This window comes from Battus philenor, unplaced genomic scaffold (genome assembly GCF_028537555.1).
Source record: "Battus philenor isolate CCGP_79_NKW_IND1 unplaced genomic scaffold, ilBatPhil1.0.hap1 SCAF_24, whole genome shotgun sequence".
Classification (NCBI taxonomy): domain Eukaryota; kingdom Metazoa; phylum Arthropoda; class Insecta; order Lepidoptera; family Papilionidae; genus Battus; species Battus philenor.
Window position 1 is genome coordinate 11,844,804 of NW_027181687.1, and position 16,470 is coordinate 11,861,273.

General features: G+C 34.9%; 1 protein-coding gene across 1 annotated transcript in view; it reads left to right on the top strand.

Annotated features, from left to right (window-relative positions):
• LOC137924580 (uncharacterized) overlaps nucleotides 1–16,470 on the top strand; it is a 32,231-nt gene that overhangs the window by 12,424 nt on the left and 3,337 nt on the right. Inside the window, exons 5-11 of the mRNA XM_068767977.1 lie at nucleotides 617–807; nucleotides 4,025–4,137; nucleotides 4,633–4,798; nucleotides 8,803–9,056; nucleotides 12,886–13,017; nucleotides 14,018–14,135; nucleotides 14,851–14,969. Of these exons, the coding sequence (XP_068624078.1) occupies nucleotides 617–807; nucleotides 4,025–4,137; nucleotides 4,633–4,798; nucleotides 8,803–9,056; nucleotides 12,886–13,017; nucleotides 14,018–14,135; nucleotides 14,851–14,969 (1,093 nt within the window). The remainder of the gene's footprint in view (nucleotides 1–616; nucleotides 808–4,024; nucleotides 4,138–4,632; nucleotides 4,799–8,802; nucleotides 9,057–12,885; nucleotides 13,018–14,017; nucleotides 14,136–14,850; nucleotides 14,970–16,470) is intronic.

The following is a 16,470-nucleotide window of genomic DNA, read 5'->3' on the forward strand; positions in this document are numbered from 1 at the left end:
GTATGGTTTAGGTTTATTATGAAGTAAGACTACATCGCTGCTTTTGATTATTGAAAGCCTTTCACTGCCAACGGTGCGATTTCGCCCTGCCACTTCAAACCGGCGGAATCAAACGCTATTTGGGCAGCAGTGACAGTCTAATAAAATAAATTGTTAAAAATACATTTAAAAAACTTTTAAGTTAAATGGTTTTTTGATACCCATATTGTGGTGGTTGTGGAAAAATATGTACCTAGTCCGCCATTTTGGAACGGCGTCCATCTTGAATTTTAAATTTTTACATAATCATCGTGTTTTACTAGTGTAGCCCGTTCATTAGATACCCATATTGAGGGGGTTAAGGAAAAATATGTAATCTGCCATTTTGTATCGGTGGCCATCTTAGATTTATAATGTTATTGATTTTATTATATTGTATTGTCATCTAAATTAAATGTGTATACCAAATTACAGATTAATCTGACAACGGAAAGTGCTTAAATTTCAATTTCTAATTTTGACCCAAATAAATATACAAATAAATTCCGTACGGGTCGAACTAAATAAAACCGTTTAAAAAGATAAATATGAAATTTGCGTACTTCTCAATTGGACATTAAAAAACATTTCTCTCTAGATGGCCAGGCGCATCTCTCATCATGATAAAAGGCTACAAGCATCTCCAGGAGTGCGCTTACATCGGAGACAACTCCTCAGAGGAACTGGACGAATTGTACGAGGCGTTTGAACTTGGTCTACTTTCCAATACCACACTATTTGAAAAGATTCAAGATCTAAAGAAAGTTGATGGAAAAGCTAATGACCCAGGTGAGTTAAATCTAAATTATATTACGAAATTGGATTGATACTGTATGACATTCGTAGCTATTACATCATAATAAATGTACAACATTATATATATCATACCTTTCACATATACACTATAAGTAAATTACATTACATAATATTTTATTTATTTATTTTAAAGCTTTCTATATATAATGTATATTGGCGAACTTAATGCCGAAGATATTCTCATAAATTAATAAAGGTAGGTGAAACTAGTTAATATCATAAAAAAATAAAATTAAAATAATAAAGTGAAATCAAATTGAAAAGACATAGAATCACTTAAGAACAGTAAATAAATATATAAATGGCTACTACATAATATAAATATACATTAATATATGCATTATGATATTTAAATATATACACATACTATTTATATAAATATGATAAATAATATAATAAAATCCAGCTATCATATATTCCGTCAACTTGTCAAGAGGCATCTTCCGAATCTTCGCTTTGAATACGCAACGATTCCTGATCATCCTAACATTGAATAAATTTAATTGTCATTTAACTAAATATTATTTATTGTACACTTATCTAATTTGTACAAAAATGTCTTTGGACAAAAAACAGATGATTTGTATGTACATTAATACACTTATATATGTATCTTACAAATAAACAATATTGTTACAAAGCACGAGTTACAGAACCCTCTAAACAATAAGCACGGAACCCTTGGATCAAGAAGTGCCGTAAACACGCGTGACCTTGAAGTTATTTATTGATTTTTGTGTACGGTTCTCGGAAATTCTAACCGAGTACTATCTCGAACTTACTAGAAACTTATCCGTAGTATAAATAGGTGTACTCCCCATTTCGACAGTTCAGTGTTGTTTTTCGAGTTATAAGATTAAGATCTACAATCAGTGATACAAAGTGTCTATTTGGCAAGTTATTTGGAAAGTGATTTCTTGAGCAATTTGGAAGCGAATTTTAGACTAAACAAGAGTTTACTTCTTGTTGAAGTAGGGTGACCATCTGATTTGTGAATAAAGGATGATTCCCTGTAAACCAGTGGTGTTTTATTTCGAGTCAGAACCCACAGTACGTAACAATATAAATATTTTTTTTTTGTTATTTAAAGAAATTATTTATGAAAAGGGATATTAGATACTGTGATGTTGTTTCTGTAAAATAAATATTTCTTTATTTATATATTTCGTTATAATAAATAATCAGTTTTATATTATTGTGGTAGCGTAGCTAATGCCAGAAACTTGCGCTTGTTTCGATTCACGGGATTGTCTTATATAATTCACACTTTGTGCATTAATTATATAGGATTGCCATTATCCACAAAAAAAGTTTCCAGAGGACGATCGCCAACGCACCTGCCAAGCGTGGCGATTATAGTATATCTCTCTATCGATATATATGGCGGAAGCCTATACCTTGCAATAGGCTTCCATATACATCTTCCTAGTGCAATGAACTTGCCGATAGCTGTCTCAAGTGTTTAAAGATTATTTAGCTTTGTTTGTTTAAACAACAATACACTGCTGATAACTGTCTAGATTTATTGAAGTGTATTCTCCAAGTGTATGTATTATTAACTTTGCTAGGTCGTATAGCGTAAAACCACTATTAATAGTTAGACCAAGAGCAGGGATGAGCAACCCGCGGCCCGCGGGCCGCACGCAGCCCTCGAGGCAAGCAAATTTTAATTTATTTTTGTATTTTAAAAAAAAATGCTATAATGAAGGCTTTAAAGATAATAAAAGTGTCTAATTAGTTGTAAATCGGTTAATTACGAACATAAATTACGTTTAGAATTAAATGGTTTGAAATTAATTAGATGGTTTGAACCTTGAATATATACTTTTTTTTTTCATGGGGTTTCTGAAACTGCGGCCCTCCGACCCAAAAAGGTTGCTTACCCCTGAGTTAGACAATTGGGTTATGATAGACAAAATTTATAAGAAAACAATGAAGAACTGATTTATTTATGCTTGCTTTCATTAGAGACATTTACAAGATTAGACTAGACTTTATAGTTCTAGTTATTGTATATTAGAGTTGACTTTAAATAACATCAATCAAGGGGTAGTGTTTATTTTACAATAATTATAAACGTCGGAACTCTGTAGTTTCAGCCAGTGTCGATAGATGGCGCTAGTTATTCGTAAACGTATAAAAAGGTCACCGCGCGGTATATCGTCATTAATAAAGAAGACTCAACAACGACACGGCGTATATGTGTATATTATGTTTGTTTATAATATTAGGACTCTGACTGGATGATATAGTTTAGGTCGCTGGTTGCAGACAACGCAAGATTGGTTGACCGTTTTGTAATAATATTTGGGGGAAAGTGAAAAATAAAGAATTTAAAAAAAAAACAAAGTTAGTTATAATATGGTAATGAAAAAGGAACAAAAATATAAAATAAACCGTGATACCCTGGTGATAGTGGTGTGGGGTAAAAAGAAAAGACTGATAATATAACGAAAAAATGATGAAAGATATGTCATGAAAATAAAGATCCTGTCCACCCATGATAAGTGTATAACGAGAGACTCCAACAACGGGGCCTTAAAAAACATCTTTGGCAGAGGCCTTTCTTTTAAAATACTTCAAAACGCTTACTTCAATATTAAAAAATAAACTATTTATATGGCTGCTTAAGCATAGTAAAAAATCCTGTCATCAACACATAGATCAGCATATAAACTCTACTTCAAAGGGTCCAATGAATACGAATCTGTGGTCGTGAGCTCATTTCGCTGAGACCACTGGAAACAGAAAGAATGTGGCTTGACCAATAATCAAACTAAGTGGACCGACATAGTCAAGGTTGAAGGAAGTCAATGAATGCGCAAGATCGGTCAACATGGCGAGCTTTGAGGGAGGCCTATGTCTTGCATTTGTCTATTGGCGGACTTCAAAATCAAAATATTCTCTATTCGAATAGACTATTACAGGCACTTTCGAATTGACATTGTTATCCATACAGGAAGTTACCACCGACTCGGAAGGCAGTTCTGCTGAGAGTCGGCGAGAAACTCAACAGTTGCTCTTTACAAATATATTTTTATGAGTGTTGTGAGTTCACCAACAACATTTAATTCCATGTATTAACATATGTGGTATACTTCTTGTATTAATAAATGCAACCAAATACAGCATACCATGTTACTTCAATTTATGTAACTGTATCTTACCGGTATGTAATGGCTTGTTGTAGGAACAATGAAACGTCACAAAGCCGGCGTGAGCTTCCACGATCCAAAGCAGAGAGGAAATATGGCGTCATCAGACACTGTACCCAGTGTTGACGTCACCGATCATGATCCTAAGGTACTTGTATAATCAAAACGTAGATAGGTATTTTTAATTATATGGTCTCTAGCAGAACACACGTGATCATGGAAGATAGTCATGAAGTCTTTCTGACAATTTCTTGACTTCTTTTCTCTCTTTCCCATTGATCAAATCAGAACAATTTATCATAGGCCCTTACCTGATCTATTCATCGTCAACCAGGGCACCTTCTGGATCTAGAGCATCTACCTCGAAGAAAAAGGTCCTTCAGGACGCCGTCTTTTTGTTTGATGTATTATATCGATAGATAATTACATTCAACATAAATTCAAGGAAGCATCTCTACATGAGATTTTAAAGCTTAATTAAGATTCTGCTTTTAGATCAAAAAACAATTTATTTTATATCCACACTGGCCTTTGTCAACACAAGACGTTTTTACTTTAAGAAACAGAAGCACTTTTGCTGGTCTCACAAAACCATCTTACCAACCATCTAATTCTTTATTTTCTTAATTCTTTGTTTCTCCAGGAGTTGAAAGAGATCTTGGAACGCCTTCACGCTATCAGACAAGCGGCAAAGGATGAGCAGCTGAAGTACTACCGTCCGCCGTCACATCTCATGTCCTTGCCGGCCCTGCACCGACACAGAGATGCAAATGTAGATAGAGATGAGAGGAGATGGCTTTCCTTCAAAGGTAACTGAATAATTAATCAATCGTTACTATCAAAATAATATAGAATGTTGATATACAATAACAGGGTAACACAATACTTTAATTAAGGAATCATATTATCACCATCATCTCAGCAGTGGGACTTCCACTGCTGCACAAAAGGCTTATCCATATGTTTCCAATATGATAGTGATGGCAGCCACTTGCCTCCAGCATCATGACGAAAAACAACAAAAGCTAGAAGATTTTTCAAGTGTTCACACTATCCGCTTCATTTTTTCAGTATTTACACTGTCCGTTCTACTTTTGTTCGTTTTTCTTTGGCGTAACACAACAAAAGTTATACTGTGATCAAAAAGTAATGTGATTTTGTTTATAGCATGTAAATTCTTTATTTATTCTTCCAAATCAATTTCATACCCTTCAAAGTAATCCACGTGCGATAAAACGCACGTTTGCTAACGATTTTTCCACTTCTCAAAACAGTCGGAATAATGTTTTTAGGGTGTAACCTTCAAGACCTTCTTCGATTCGATTTTTATCATCTCAATCGTGTCAAAACGTCCACGCATTGCCCTTTTGAGTTTACCGAATAGCCAGAAGTCGGTCGGAGCCAAATCAGATGAATACAGTGGTTGCAGAACGATATGAGTCGAGTTTTTGGCAAAAAAAAAGTTGCGAAGAACCAATACAGTATGACATAGAATAATCGAGACTTGACGCTAGTTTGGACTGTGCCAATTGATATTCTAGCTTTTAATAAACAAACGCTTGACAAATGTTATAGATAGTTCTACCAATCGAAAAAAAAATTACCTGCCTTCCTAATGCCCAGGAGTTTTAAATGTCAATTTAACTATACTTTTTGGTCACAGTATTTGAAATTTATTCAAATTTCTCATAATCGTCTCTTTAATTTTGTTTTATTTGTATTATCTATCTTATCATCCTCTCGTGTACTTTTCTTATCAGTAAAAATTCAACAAGATATTGTATGAAAGGTGTGAGTTTTGCTTTTATATCTACAACCAATGGTATTCTTTTTTATACTTTCTATATATCTTCAAGATTTGTCTTCTCAAGACTGGAGATCCTCGCATGTTTAAACTGCCCTTAAATATACTCTTTATACTGTGTACACTCTTCTAATCGAGCAGTGGTATCCCGACGGTCGCGGGTTAGATTCTCGGAATAAAATTATATATAATTCATACTTTTTGCATTAATTATATAGGATTTACACTCTCACAAACAAGTTTCCAAAGGATGGGCAGCTACGAACGCCAATCCAACTGCCAATCATGGCGATAATGGTATATCCTATTGTAGATGTGTTTCAGGAAGTCCTATGACTTGCAGTCTATTGACTGAAACGAAAGTTTTATAAAGATTCGTTTCTACTACAAACGTAACGTTTTGTTTGACGTCTTTTGTCGTTACCTCAGAAACTCTTTCACATTCTTGCATAATTTCAAGTAAAGCTGGAGTTCCTGGAAATTGCGTGGCCGGGACAAATGTTCTTTGGATCTGCCTGAATCTACCGCTAGTCTTTATATGGTGGTTGGATGAGGGAGTAGTATAACGTTCCTCGACCTCCAGGTTTTCAGCTGAGGAGTTTAGTTGTTCTATATCTCTCTCCACAGCTTACCTATGCAGTATAAAATATGCCATAGCCCAACACAATCAGACATAGACTTGTACATAACAATGGCAAGTTTTGATTTATTTGATATACCATAACAAGTGGAGTAATTAAGTTTACTTACAATTATCACATTCTCAAGTGTCCTTTAAATCAGAGCCAAGAGTCCTGCAAATATATTTACTGTGTGCCTATTTCTAATTGATAACCTCAAACGACAACACGGTTCGATAGCGCCAGACAGTGCGCATTGTATTTGTTTTTGATTATTACAACACTTATATTCTCTAAAATAGGATATGGTGTAGTATTTGTTATGTACAGTATGTAGCATTTGTTATGCAAATTTATGTAAAGTTCCCGTCGAAAAATATTGCACATCGACCTTTGGAAAGTGACAACCGGCTAATTTCGGCTTTTTAGAGCGTTATCTCTGTCGCACGAAATAAGACTGACAAAACGTCACATATGTAGAGTGGGACAGAGATAACGCTCTACGAAGCCGAAATTAGCCGATTGTCTCTTTCCAAAGGTCTACGTGAAATATTTATCGCCGTAAAATCAAGACATTAATGTAGCAAAAATTTAACACTAAACATATTGTAATGGATCAAATGACCCATTTTGAACTTTCGCATTGAAAATGTAAAAAATTACCTGAGCCATATGGTTCAAAAATTCTACAGTTTGTGTTTTTAAAATAGAAATGGTCATACTATTTTGTTTAATAATAAATCTAATTTTTATTTCGTTACAACTAAACTGTCAAGCAGGAAAAATAAAGTCGTGTCACTAAAGCTATGGTAGAAAAAGGTACCTAGTGAGTGTTGGTATGATCAGTGCTAAAGATGTATTAATACATAGACTACAAGGTTCGATATCTTGATTCTATGGATTCTATAGAGAAGAACTAAATAAGAATCTAGATAGTCACGCTTTTAGCGCCAATTTCACAATTTTTTCCTGTTATAAATTATTTATCTATCAGCACGATACTAATTGCAAGCATGTTTATCTCCTATATAATCTTTAATACAATAAAAGGCTTTATTAATCAATCTTGCTTGAATGAAGCATATACATATGTATATATATATACACATAAATATACATATATATATATATATCTATATATATATATATATATATGAAGGTATTTATTAAAGTAATAAAAATTACTGTTGATTTTTATTTTACTATTCACTTTGTGAAATGGCGGAATGAACGCGTTATAGGAATCCTCTGATAGTCAACCTATAGTGGTGCAGAGATAGTAGATAGAGAAGTAGGCTGATATCTACAAAAGATGGAACAAAGATGGAAGAACAAAGATGGAAGATGGTACAAAAGATACTTATAATATATATACAGTGCAATTGGTTAATATTTCTTAAACTTTTACACAAATAACTAATTCCCTCGTTAAAGAGATTCCAACATGTGTGCTGATACATCACGATATCTATGAAACCATAAGGCTTGTTCTTTTCAGTCGATGGACACCCACTGCAAGGCATAGATCCCAATGACCACGATGATCCCAATGATCGACGATACACTTCCCGAGAACTTAACTATGTCGTCGTTCTACTTAGTGGAGGCCTACCCATTCCGCGTCTATCGGATCTTTGCCACAACTCATATAACCTTCGCGTACCCGAATACTTCCATATCAGACGAGCAATTGTTCAAGCTACGTCGATCTACCTCACCTCATTTCTTATTCGATCTCACAGCGAATCTCCGAGCATAGTTTTCTTCGTTGTTCTCTGAGTGACCTTGAACTTTCTTTTTTCTTCTTCTCCTTCCTTTCACTAAGTAATGGTTAGCTAAGAATGAATTACATGAAATTCTGAAAGGGGGGTTTAGAAGCTTTTATTAAGTTCTCTAAGCAGGCAAAGGATAACTAATTATTTATACTTAAACCATATTACTTTTAGTTTGAAAAGCTTCTACGACCGTGCCATTCAGCGATCTTCTTAAACCTATTATACTAACCCAAGCACACGATTAAGGAAACGTTATTATTTAGATTGAGGTTTTTTAATTAAAATTACTACCTTCCAAAGAGATATAAAGTTCACGAGTCTGCATCTGAACTTTCATTTCATAACTGCCATCATCATCATCATTTACTGTGAAATTCTTTATATAAGTTGAGCTACGAAAAGGCCTAACTGTAGATTCATACATTGTCCTATTACAGTAATCGATATTGACTTGTATAATGTTATACATGCGTTTCATATTCGCAATAAAATGGAACAAATAATTCTAAAGTCTCGCGTGTCCTTAAACATCACGTATAAAGGTCACCACAATAGTCTAAACATTTGTATTAAAATACATTACAATTCAAATCAACCGATTTCATCCATTTCAGATATAGATGGAAACAGCAGTGACCAAGAAATGGCAGCAAGAATCATTAACAGGTCACTAAATATCGACAAATCGACAATAAAAGATAACGTAATAGATAAACCTGATAAAATTAAACTACCGATTGTACATATAGAAACAACTACAGAAGCCGCTGATGTAAAAGATCAATACAATACGATAATTGTAACAGATAAATATGAAACGACAACGAAATTGGACCTTGAAGATGATGTTCGGGAACCGGAAATCGAAGTAAGTTATTTTATTTTACAACTTATATTTGCAACTTATATTTGGTCGGGAATAGACGAAACCCGGCTGTGAAATATATATTTAAAACATGAAGCGACTATAGTAGTCCAGAAAATCTGCATGATCTCAATATCTGAGAGACCCAAGAAAACTTTCCCTATGGAACCATAACAAAGTTTCATGAAGGAGATATTTATCAGCGGGGAGGGAACGATCCTCAGCAATCAGAAATATAATTTAAGGGTTATCGGGTGTTGTATTCCAAATTTGAAATAGTACATTAGCAAGATGTAACATGATCTACTTGTTCCTTTTCCTGTTTTTAAAAAATAGTTTTACGTCATCCTCACTATTTCGTAAGACGTCTACTGTTAGATATGAGTCAACTCCAGAAGTTTCCACTAGGACTGTTTTTCTTCCGTTTTCTATGTTCCTCGTTTTTGGTGACCCTTCGTTCCTCTTACCACGTGTGGGGCAGAGATGTTACAATTCAGGCAAATGAGTAATCCTTCACAATATCTTTTATGCCCTCCTCTCGTTCTTCACATATTCTTTCCTTATTTACAAATCTTTAATACATTGCCTTTCTTCCCTCATCTACATTCCCTGATCACAATTTTACATGACATATCACAAATATTTATGATTTATTTTAAAATAATTGGAGTTCAACACATTTCTTATTTATTAAAATATCGTTATTTTGCCTGTATTGCTCTTTATATGATTTTTTTCCTAGTTTTGTTTGTTTCCTTCGAGTCCTATCGACCATTAGAATCTAAGGTCGAGTTTTGTTCCTATTTATTGTGGTGATCTGCACCACTTTTTTACGTAGGAAGGAATGTAGATTGCAAATTGTCGTTGCCTATTAGGGAGGCGATGCCTGCTCCCTCTATCTTTCTTTCTATCCTGACCTTGGAATCAGGGCAGAAAATGACCGGTTGGTAGTTGCTTGCATCCAGTATGTTCCGAGAGCCTTAACATCACTCCACCATTTATAAGGGCGTCCTATGTTTCCGTTGGTCCCCCCTTACACCATATCACATAAGTTCTAATCATGTAACTATAAATTCTAAGAAATAAATAACAATAGCAAATATGCATGATATAGTAAAAACACGCAAACTATAGTAATCAGTTAGATTTGCCAATTATAACTTAATACCATAATACAATACCATAAAGTGAGGCAGTGGAAAATTTTCTTTGTCGTAACGTTCATATCAAATGTATTATAATCATTGTACTATAAAACCTATCTTTTATTACCGCGATACGGGTATTAGATAGAAAAATATTGAATTAAATAATAAAAATGAAATTTCTTTACGAAGTTCAAATAGACTATAAACGTTTCTTGTATCTAAAAGTGAAATTGTTCAGCTAACCTGATCTAAGTTGGCTACACGTGACAATAATGAATCTAATAATTACTTACATCCTCATTAGTAAAAGTATCATTGGTGTAAATATCATTAAGCTAAGTTGATATTAATGAATTAGCTTGAATGAGCTTTACGAGAAATATCGGAATCGAAAGACTGTGAGGCGTCATTTAAAGTTAAAAGCTTGAGAAATATTTTAAAGAGATGCATCATGTCTGCTGATCCAAGTCCACTGCTAAGCATAGGACTTCCCCAAAGATCACCACGATGACTGGTCTTGCGCTGCATGCTTCTACATCTCGACTGCTAGTATTGACTATGCCGTCGGTCCATTTCGTGAAGACTTATCCACTTACCGCTCGCTGCCACTTTAGACTAATCTTCGATATTTAATGGAATCAGGCGTTACTTCGCGGAAGTCCATCCTAAGTAAGAAAAGGACCAATATCTAGCCACTTCCGCACATGCAGTAGTAGTCGTGCAATGCAAAATATGTTACACCGATTAGTGCGTGTAATCGGTGTAACATAGCTCCTGAAGATGCCCCGTGGATAGGGTGAAACACGTGTTGAGTGATTTGGTGGTGGCGGTTGTGTGATTCGCATTGTTTGCCGCATGCGCATTTATCAGCGGGCTGGCGGGCGGTGCATTTCATTGCACGACTACCACTGCATGTGCGGAAGTGGTTAGATATTGGTCCTTTTCTTATTAATCTTCGAAGCTATGTTGGAGAACTTGTATATTAAATAAATATTGCCTACACATCTACGCCATCGACTCCTTTACCGTGTTTACTTCCGTCCTCTATTCTACTCGTCTACCTTCTTCATTTTTCCATATGTTGTCTTTATTGCAAGAGTTTCTTCGTTTATCGACCATCACTAATACCACAAACATGTTAACTCCGCGACGATCACTCGACTCGACTCGCACTTCTCCATTGTATTCACTTCTTTCCCTCCGGGTCGCTTCAACTTTACTGCCTTTTCAATTTTATTACGTCCCATGATAGCATTAATGGCGTCGTCACCTCGTCGTGCTTTCTTAAGAAGCGGTATAGCGGTTTCGGTAACATGAATTTATTAGTGCACCTAGCAATAAACCAGAATTACCCATGTCAATCATCATGAGTCAAATTGTACGAATGACTATTAAAAGCAGTTGAATTGAAATTATAAATATACGTTTGGATTACTGTGTGTTTATACCGTTACAGAAATTATCGAATGAATTTGTAGTGGACTCTTTTATTAGATCAGAAAGCATTTGGAACCCACCAGATAGATGTCACGACATCATTACACCAGCAGTAGGGAGACCACTGCTGGGCATAGACCACCCAATAGATATTGTAGAAGATAATAATTGAATAAGTAAATAAACAAGTTTGAGAAACGGCAACGATCATATTTAAGAATGAAAAGAGACGCTTAAATATTTCTCATATCTACAGATTATAACGTTTGCAAATATTTAAATTTTTGTTCAAATAACTTGAATGTTAAGGTATCTTTGACCGTTATCATATAAAATGACGTTGTTGAATTATTTATTTGAATACAGTTTGTTAGTAAATGGCTTTGCGTTATTGCTTAAATCTCGTGGAATTTATATTGTTATGGTTATTATTAAGGTTATCAAACGATTGTAAAGTGAAAGACATTAAAATAATTTGTTAGATATTCCTTGAGTAAGAAAAGGTCCAATATTTAGCCACTTCCGCACATGCAGAGGTAGCGTCGCCGCTTGTTATTTATATGACGGACTGAGCTCACTCTATGTTTGGCACTAATCGGTGTAACATAACTCCTGAAGATGCCCCGTGGAGGGGTGAAACACGTGTTGAGTAATTTGGCGGTGGCGGTTATGTGATTCGCATTGTTTGCCGCACACGCATTTATCAGCGGGCTGGCGGGCGGTGCACTTTATTGCACGACTACCATTGCATGTGCAGATGGCTAAATATTGGTCCTTTTCTTATTTAGGATGGACTTCCGCGAGGTAACGCCTGTTTCCATTAAATATTCCTTGCGTACTCTATTTTATTATTGGCACTTCTTTTTGAAGACGTCTCGTTCACTCTTACCTACGGGATAGGGACTTGTTTTCACAAGAGTTTAATAATTATTTCATATTTCATTTTCATCTATCATGCTTCACGTTTTCTTTTGCTCGTCATACACCTTTCTTCTTAGTGTGGAATTTTTCCTAGAACCGGTGGGTCCTGGAGGTAATGATACAACGAAGTTTAGGGTAGAAGTGTATATGTTGACCAAACTTAACCCATATTCATACCGATTCTCATATATGTGAATCACAAGGCGAGAAGTTATGTAGAGCGCTCTCTTTCGCCCGAAGTAAAAGCGTTCTGACGTGGGATTCCCCTGTTCTCTCTGATACTTTAAAACATTTGAAATTAAAAGCAGACTTTATTTTTTCCACAGACCAATAATTCGGAAGTGAATTCAAAGGAAGTGTTCGAGGATGTACTCAAGCGGTTGCAGTTAATGGGAGATAAAGGGAAGAGAGTTCTGTATCGCCTACAGAAGACAATGGGAGTAGACTATGAAGAAAAGGTAAGGTTATTTACGATATTTGGTGCTGACAATCATCTTAAGTATTTTGTATCTATCGTAAGAGGTATAAATGAAATATATACTGACTAATCTAAAATCAAAACGACAACAGAATTAGATCCTAGCGTGGAATATGGACAATGGCATCCTTAATGACACCAGTGTGATGAAACACAAATGTGAACCACGTTAAGCTACCAACTGGTTAGTCCAAGGAAACAAATAAAATTAACTATTAATTTAAACAAATAGAATAAGTGTAAGCCCAAATAATCAAGATTAAAATGGTGAAGTTTTTAAACAGACCTTAATCAATTTTCTTATTACCTTTGATTATTTTAGGCAATAAAAGGACCAATATTTAGCCACTTCCGCAAATGCAGTTAGGGTGCCCTGTAGAGGGGTGAAACACGTGTTGAGTGATTTAACGGTGGTAGTTGTGTAATTCGCATTATTTACCGCATGCGCATATGTCAGCGGGCTGGTGGACGGTACACTTTGTTGCACGACTACTTACTTAGGATGGACTTCCGCAAAGTAACGCCTGAATCCATTAAATATGTTACCTTTCCTGTTCAATACACCCTTTATTATCTGCTCTATGATATCGAAAAGGAGCGGTCTAAGTCTTTCATCAAAGATCATCTCCACAAACTCACTAAGATCTTTCTCACCTTGAATATAAGAGTAAACAAACTGTGATACTGTAATAATGTGTGATATAGAAATGAGAACAAAGGAAAGAAGGCGATGTGTGATTGTAAAGTACGGAATCAAAGTATAAAAGTAATTGATAAGGATAAACCAAATTAAAACTTATAATGTAAATTCCCTACCCCAAATCCTACAGTAGGGTGACCACACAATAATAAAAACCTACTCCACTTACCTGAAGTAAGCTTAACTTAAAATACCATAATTTTTACCTTTGCAAAATTTGGGCATCGCGTGTATTTGTATGATCGTTCGCTGATGTGTAATTTGGTTTATTATCCTGCAGGTTCCGAGTGAATCCGCTATACTTTCAAAGCTGACTGGAAGTGATGAGGAACTGGACAAATTAAGGAAGGTGTTGGTGGAAGCAATCGACGAAGAAAAGAGCAGGACACAAAGACAGCGTAATGTTCTCATTTAATCTTCTTTTTGGTTTTGTGGTCAACAGCTGTGATTAAATATAATGTGCATTTTTCGTATTGAAGAACTGAATGTTCTAGAGCAAAGGTCAGCAACGCGGCGCCCTTTAATAAATTTTAGTGCGCCCTTAAACTATTGTTAATTTAGACAAGAAATTCAAAACGACGTATATTTGGCAACCCAAATATACGCTGAGAATATTGATACTCGCGGTAAAAAATTATCAATTCCCGTAAAATTATCGACAATAACTCGCCTATATATTTCAAATATATTGCTTCAGTCTAGAAGCGTTTCTCAACCTTAAGATATAAAAATTCTTAACCCAAATGTAACATACGTAATTTTTAATATTAAACACTTTCTCTGTACAATTACGAAACTTTAATGAAAAGTTAAATTTAATGAAGAAATTATTTTGAAGTAGAAATTGTTAAAAAAAACAGCAATAAAAATGACAAAATGTTACAATTAAAAATTATATTTTAAATTACGAATCATTATATTTTTTTTATGAATTCGCCAAGTTCGTGTAGAGGTCATTTTCTATTTACCTTCTTTAACAATCAAATTGCCCCCCTGTTGGGCTTGACTCCTACTTTGGGAAACACTGGTCTTTAGAGTCCGCTTTAAGATACAAGTATCTTCGCGCAGAATAAGCCGTTGTTCATAACTCATCTCTTTTCTTTTCAACTCCAGAGAGACGACGCGACGCCAGAGAGGAAGCTAGAGCGAAAAGAGAACTAATGCTGGGTCAGATCGAGCTGAAGAAGGAGTTTAACGAAGACGATGAAGCGAGGAATACTGCAGTGGAAGAAGTAAGTCTTTTCAAAGTTTACCAATGTAACACTTGGGCTAAAAAGTTCCAGGTTCTACCAAAGAAAAAAAAACCTTTTTTGAGATCACTTTTATTCATTATCGTAACTTCTATTAAACGCAACGCAGACATACGGGTGCTGTGGTCCAAAAAACTTTCCAATACAATAAATCCAATACTTATTACTTATAATATTATTATGACTTCTCTCTGGGGACCTCTCATTTAACTCTATCTTGTGAGAGGCAAGGTTTTTTATAATTCAATAATATCTTCACTTCTATTCTAATTTTATTTACTCTCCTTTTTTTCCATCACAATGTCAGTCATACATTTTTCTATTTTTCTTCACATTCATCATTCCTCTGTCTTACCAGTCTTTTTCTGTACATCACCTTTCTTGCTTCTCCTTCGCTCCATAAATATCACAGTAGGTTTCCTTTTATATGACAGTAGAATTTAATTCTTGTCTTTTGATATATACCTTCTATTTGTCTGTATAAAAAATTCAATAGTTCCCAAGAAATATTTGTATATGAGGCTCCACAGGCATTACAGTACAACAGAAATAAATGTCCCGCGCTTTAATACGAGTAGGGGGAGATGTACTTTGGTAGCACTATAATAAATACTAACAGATTTTAAGAACAGAGATGTCCTCTACCTGTGCTAAATGTCAGTGAAAGGGAAATTGCAGGAAACTAAAAAGTGTGCAATCATCTCACAACCACAATTGTTCTACGAAAAACCCACAAAGACTAATAATAGAGAGATAAATGTGCAATGAACCCGTGATCGCTCCAGTGCACATAAACATACTCCTGAAACAAGTTTTCACCTGGCAATAAGGAAAATAAACAGTGCTACCAAAACTGCTATACCGCGCCAAAGGTATGTGCGCAGCGAGACGGGTGCGGGGGGAATATCTGCCGCTCCGTTCTATCAGTCCGCTGTCAACAATATTCATGTTCTTTTTTCCTCGACCCAACATCGTCGCGCTTTCCTCAGCGTCTTGTAGCGGTTTTAGCAACACAATAATCTATTTATCTAATATCTAATCGATAACACTAAAGTATAATAATGATGAATAATAATTTAGTCAAAAAATATACGAAAAATTAAGATACTGAAGTCAAAATGTAATAATATGATAAATAATCTGTGATACTTTAGAGATGGAATAAGTTGGGGTGAAGGACGATGGTTGAAAGGATGACCAAATTGCTTAAGGAGTGACAAACTTTATGACGTATAAAAGGAATGAAAAAGCATTAAATATATTGTGCCGGAAACAAGACAAATGTTTATAAAAATTCAAATATATCTAAAAAAATTATTAACCATTTTCGTAACCTTCCTGTCCCACTCAAAGCAGAAGGGTACGAAAGGCCCCCAAAAAGAGGATCATAAAATAAAAAAGCACTATAATAAGTCCACAAAGACACTGGTTATTTTCAACTAGATGTTTATAAATACAGTTGTATTTGTGTAATGAAATAAAT